The sequence below is a fragment of the Pecten maximus genome, unplaced genomic scaffold, assembly GCF_902652985.1.
Source record: "Pecten maximus unplaced genomic scaffold, xPecMax1.1, whole genome shotgun sequence".
In the NCBI taxonomy this organism is placed as follows: Eukaryota; Metazoa; Mollusca; class Bivalvia; order Pectinida; family Pectinidae; genus Pecten; species Pecten maximus.
The window spans coordinates 1-5851 of record NW_022980341.1 but is presented as its reverse complement, the minus strand read 5'-3'; the positions used below and the strand labels follow the sequence as shown (position 1 = coordinate 5851).

The 5851-nt window shown below is 42.1% G+C and overlaps 1 protein-coding gene across 1 annotated transcript; it reads right to left on the bottom strand.

Annotated features, from left to right (window-relative positions):
* Positions 1 to 538: 538 nt before the first annotated feature.
* LOC117319483 (early nodulin-75-like) lies at positions 539 to 1376 on the bottom strand (the record flags this gene model as incomplete). Its single annotated transcript, XM_033874275.1, has 1 exon — positions 539 to 1376. A coding segment is annotated over one exon (838 nt), but the record flags the coding sequence as incomplete, so codon positions are not given.
* Between the last annotated feature and the right edge of the window lie 4475 nt (positions 1377 to 5851).

Sequence of the window (5851 nt, the reverse complement as noted above, 5' to 3'; positions counted from 1 at the left end):
ATTTAAACCTTTTTGGGGCTATTTATTAGAAGCCTTTTTGGGGACACCGGGAAGAGGGCCTTGGTTTGCGTGCCATTGAATTTGTTAAGCGAAGTCTGCTATGAAGGTAGATTGTTAGAACCGAACTGCTATCGAAAGGTTAGATTTGTTATGTAATGCCAAGTCTATTATCGACAGATTTCACTTGTCAACACGAAGTCTGTTATTGACAATTTTGTATGTGTTGTCTTTGTGGGACTAATCCGTGGATTAGGAAGCCTTTGGTTTGTGGGACTGATCCGTGGATTAGGAAGCCTTTGGTTTGTGGGACTGATCCGTGGATTAGGAAGCCTTTGGTTTGTGGGGACTGATCCGTGGATTAGGAAGCCTTTGGTTTGTGGGACTGATCCGTGGATTAGGAAGCCTTTGGTTTGTGGGACTAATCGATGGATTAGGAAGCCTTTGGTTTGGGGGACTGATCCGTGGATTAGAAAGCCTTTGGTTTGGGGGACTGATCCGTGGATTAGAAAGCCTTTGGTTTGGGGGAATGATCCGTGGATTAGAAAGCCTTTGGTTTGGGGGGACTGATCCGTGGATTAGGAAGCCTTTGGTTTGGGGGACTAATCCGTGGATTAGGAAGCCTTTGGTTGGGGGGACTAATCCGTGGATTAGACAGCCTTTGGTTTGGGGGACTGATCCGTGGATTAGGAAGCCTTTGGTTTGGGGGACTAATCCGTGGATTAGACAGCCTTTGGTTGGGGGGACTGATCCGTGGATTAGGAAGCCTTTGGTTTGGGGGACTGATCCGTGGATTAGGAAGCCTTTGGTTTGGGGGACTGATCCGTGGATTAGGAAGCCTTTGGTTGGGGGGACTAATCCGTGGATTAGACAGCCTTTGGTTTGGGGGACTAATCCGTGGATTAGACAGCCTTTGGTTTGGGGGACTAATCCGTGGATTAGACAGCCTTTGGTTGGGGGGACTGATCCGTGGATTAGGAAGCCTTTGGTTTGGGGGACTGATCCGTGGATTAGGAAGCCTTTGGTTTGGGGGACTAATCCGTGGATTAGACAGCCTTTGGTTTGGGGGACTAATCCGTGGATTAGACAGCCTTTGGTTGGGGGGACTGATCCGTGGATTAGGAAGCCTTTGGTTTGGGGGACTGATCCGTGGATTAGGAAGCCTTTGGTTTGGGGGACTGATCCGTGGATTAGGAAGCCTTTGGTTTGGGGGACTGATCCGTGGATTAGGAAGCCTTTGGTTTGGGGGACTGATCCGTGGATTAGGAAGCCTTTGGTTTGGGTGACTGATCCGTGGATTAGGAAGCCTTTGGTTTGTGGGACTAATCCGTGGATGAGGAAGCCTTTGGTTTGGGGGACTGATCCGTGGATTAGGAAGCCTATCATTAGTATTATCTGTCCACTTATTGACGAGACAGTCGACATGTATTTGATGGTAAGTGCCTCGCTCTTTTATCTATATTTTACTTATTGTTTTGTGCTGTCGAGCCTTTTACGGTTGATCTCATTGTTTTGTATGCCGCCTTATGTTCCCGTTTGGTTTTGTTTATTTTGTTTAACGTCCTAATAACAGTCAGGGTCACTTAAGGACGTGCCATGTTTTGGAGGTAGAGTAAAGCCGGAGTACCCGGAGAAAAAACAATCGGCCTACGGTCAGTACAGGACAACTGCTCGACGTGGGTTTCGAACTCGCGACCAATATGTGGAGGGCTAGTGATAAAGTGTCAGGACACCTTAACTACTCGGTCACCACGGCCCCCTCTCCCGTGGCTCAGCTGTGGTTTGCCCCGCCTTTTGATCTAACAAAAAGGTTCGTGCTTCTGTACATCACCACTTTCTTATAGCGGGCTATTCCCGTTTACAGGTTAATGCTGTTCCACTCTGACGCGTCTGGACGCTCCACTATACAGATATACCCGTTTACAGGTTAATGCTGTTCCACTCTGACGCGTCTGGACGCTCCACTATACAGATATACCCGTTTACAGGTTAATGCTGTTCCACTCTGACGCGTCTGGACGCTCCACTATACAGATATACATGTACCCGTATTTGTATTCAAAACACAACTCAAGACTCTTGTCCAAGTACTCACATTCAGAAAACAACTCTGACTTGTAATCATGAGATGGACCTATTTGATTTGATATACGAGGTTTATAAGAACAAGGGAGACTTTCCGTCTGATCAGATATCCAATTTCATGCGATCAATACCTAAAAAAACAGCTGATGAGTCTGACCCCTTGTTCACCTCTGAACTCGTTATCCAATCTCTGTTTAAGACATCATATATCACACTTTCGTGTCGGTGATCCTTAAATTACACAATTAACTTCAATAAATCTGATGATAATAAGAATCTGACATATTGCAGAACACAAAGCTATCTGATGATTATGACAGATAAGGACAGTTTAACGGCCAAATAGGTCTTACATTGACCAAGAGGAACTTTGGTGTGGCAGGTCTGTGGTATAGCGACCAAATCGGTCTTATATTGACAAAGAGGAACTTTGGTGTGGCAGTGCTGTGGTATAACGGCCGGTCTGGTCATTATAAGGACGTGACGGTTATACTCGTAAACTACCGCTGTAACAAATGTATGGCTATACGATAGCATCATTAAGTGATAACGTATATGCACATCACTGTCATACGTCTATAAAGTGACTGAAGCAGCAGTATTTGTAGTTCATGTGTTTGTGGACTTCTAGGTTTGGGAAGCATGTTTTCACATATTTCTAAACCTTATCTTTGTATGGTAAATGCCGTGAATCACATATTCTTAAGGCATTGGCTTTGTATATAATATGGTAAAATTACATTGACATTGCAAAATTCACTTGTATTAGAATTGACAGCAAACTCACATGACAATAGAACAGCATGCATGCTTTTGTGTACATAGGGGAATTATTTTAATGCTCAGTAGTAATATTATACATAATTATACACTATGTTCTCTATCAAAAGTACCATCATTATACACATGTCTATTTATAGTACCATCATTATACACATGTCTATTTATAGTACCATCATTATACACAAGTCTATCAAAAGTACCATCATTATACACAAGTCTATTTATAGTACCATCATTATACACAAGTCTATTTATAGTACCATCATTATACACAAGTCTATTTATAGTACCATCATTATACACATGTATATTTATAGTACCATCATTATACACATGTGTATTTATAGTACCATCATTATACACATGTGTATTTATAGTACCATCATTATACACATGTGTATTTATAGTACCGTCATTATACACATGTCTATTTATAGTACCATCATTATACACAAGTCTATTTATAGTACCATCATTATACACATGTCTATTTATAGTACCATCATTATACACAAGTCTATTGATAGTACCATCATTATACACATGTCTATTTATAGTTCCATCATTATACACATGTCTATTTATAGTACCATCATTATACACAAGTCTATTTATAGTACCATCATTATACACGTGTCTATTAAAAACCATCTTAATTCATGTTCGTGACGTATTTAGACAGTTATTATAGTTTACAACATATCTAATAATTTCAATGTCTTTTCTATAAATGTGCTAACTGTTCTAAGAAGAACAGTATTGCAAATTTGAAACATTCCTTTCATTTTCGAGGTGGTCGGGTGGTTATAATAATAAATTGGTATACATTTATTCCTCAGTACAGTAATCTATCTGTCGTTATAAATTAATAGATAATGACATTCGTCCCCAACATCTATGTTACAGAGAGGACTTACTGTACTTTCAATTTGAATAGAATATCTACCTATTTTTCCATAACCATATACTTACAAAACTGTAAATCAATCTTTTCAATTAGCGTGTTATTTTCAAATCCCCAAATATCCGCACCATATGTTAGAATTGGCAATACTATGGAGTCAAACAATTTTAACTGGATATCAATTGGTAAAAGAAAGGTTCTGATTTTCTACGTACTGTAAATAATGCTTTTTGTGCCTGCTGAATTAGTCGTTCTTTTCGATTTGGTAAAATTGGCATTGTAGTTAAAGACAATTCAAAGATACATAAAACTATCTTCTGTTTCAAGTTCAACTCCCCCAAATAGAAAAGTCAACTGCACTCTGCCTTTTATTTTCGTAAATATCATATTGTTTTGTTTTCTGGGTGTTAACTGAGAACTTCCAATTTGAACAACGTAAGTCAAAAAAGTTAGAGGTCACCAGTTTGAGCCGTAGACGGCCAGAACATTTTTACCCATCTTGGATGAAATCATTCAGATGTTTTTATATCAACTTGTTTCGTATTGGTCTAATGTTAATCGACATCTGACAGAGAAAAAGAGTGTCAAAATGATTTGGATTTGTACTGTAGCTCAAATGGTTAAAGTGCCTCTCTAGAGTCCAAGATCCTTGATTGGAGTCCTTGTCTAGTCTTTCCATTTTTCCTCTGATGTTATATATGACACCTAGCTAATTACATGTATCAAGATGTGATCAGAAAGTGACATCAAGGTGCTCAATGAATTTTCGGTTGTTTGGCGTCGACTGACAGAGCCGAAGAAAATGCATAATATTTGTTCCCTTGATACATTCAGTTGAGTGACATCGGCGCCCGGTGAATGACAGTAGCGCTCGCTGAGTGACAGTGGCGCCTGGTGAATGACAGTAGCGCCCGGTGAGTGACAGTGGCGCCTGGTGAATGACAGTGTCGCCCGGTGAATGACAGTGGCGCCCGGTGAATGACAGTAGCGCTCGCTGAGTGACAGTGGCGCCCGGTGAATGAAAGTAGCGCTCGCTGAGTGACAGTGGCGCCTGGTGAATGACAGTGGCGCCTGGTGAGTGACAGTGGCGCCTGGTGAGTGACAGTGTCGCCCGGTGAATGACAGTGGCGCCTGGTGAGTGACAGTGGCGCCCGGTGAGTGACAGTGGCGCCCGGTGAATGACAGTGGCGCCTGGTGAATGACAGTGGCGCCCGGTGAATGACAGTGGCGCCTGGTGAATGACAGTGGCGCCCGGTGAGTGACAGTGGCGCCTGGTGAATGACAGTGTCGCCCGGTGAATGACAGTGGCGCCCGGTGAATGACAGTAGCGCTCGCTGAGTGACAGTGGCGCCCGGTGAATGAAAGTAGCGCTCGCTGAGTGACAGTGGCGCCTGGTGAATGACAGTGGCGCCTGGTGAGTGACAGTGGCGCCTGGTGAGTGACAGTGTCGCCCGGTGAATGACAGTGGCGCCTGGTGAGTGACAGTGGCGCCCGGTGAGTGACAGTGGCGCCCGGTGAATGACAGTGGCGCCTGGTGAATGACAGTGGCGCCCGGTGAATGACAGTGGCGCCTGGTGAATGACAGTGGCGCCCGGTGAGTGACAGTGGCGCCTGATGAGTGACAGTGGCGCCCGATAACATCACTTTATATGTAAAACATATACTTGAATTAACCCATTTCATTATGCAGTTCAAACATCAATCTATATGTAAATCGATGTTAATTTGATTCTGATATACATACTAGTTTAGTACCATTATGAGTAAAGATACAGCGCTTTACTACAACAAATCTGCAGACATTAATAATGGATTACTTATCAGTGTACATATCTCAACTTTACTCTAAAGTGCCCACAATCTCATCAACAGTTTCGGATGTAGCGTCTTTATGGTGTAGTAAGTAAATAAACATTCCTTAGATAACTTCTTAATATACTGACACTTATTCAACACATTTTGATATTGTTTTACATATAGAATGGTGGTGACACAATATACATTTACACGTAGAATAGTGACACATTATATATTTACACATAAAATAGTGACACATTATATATTTACACATAGAATAGTGAC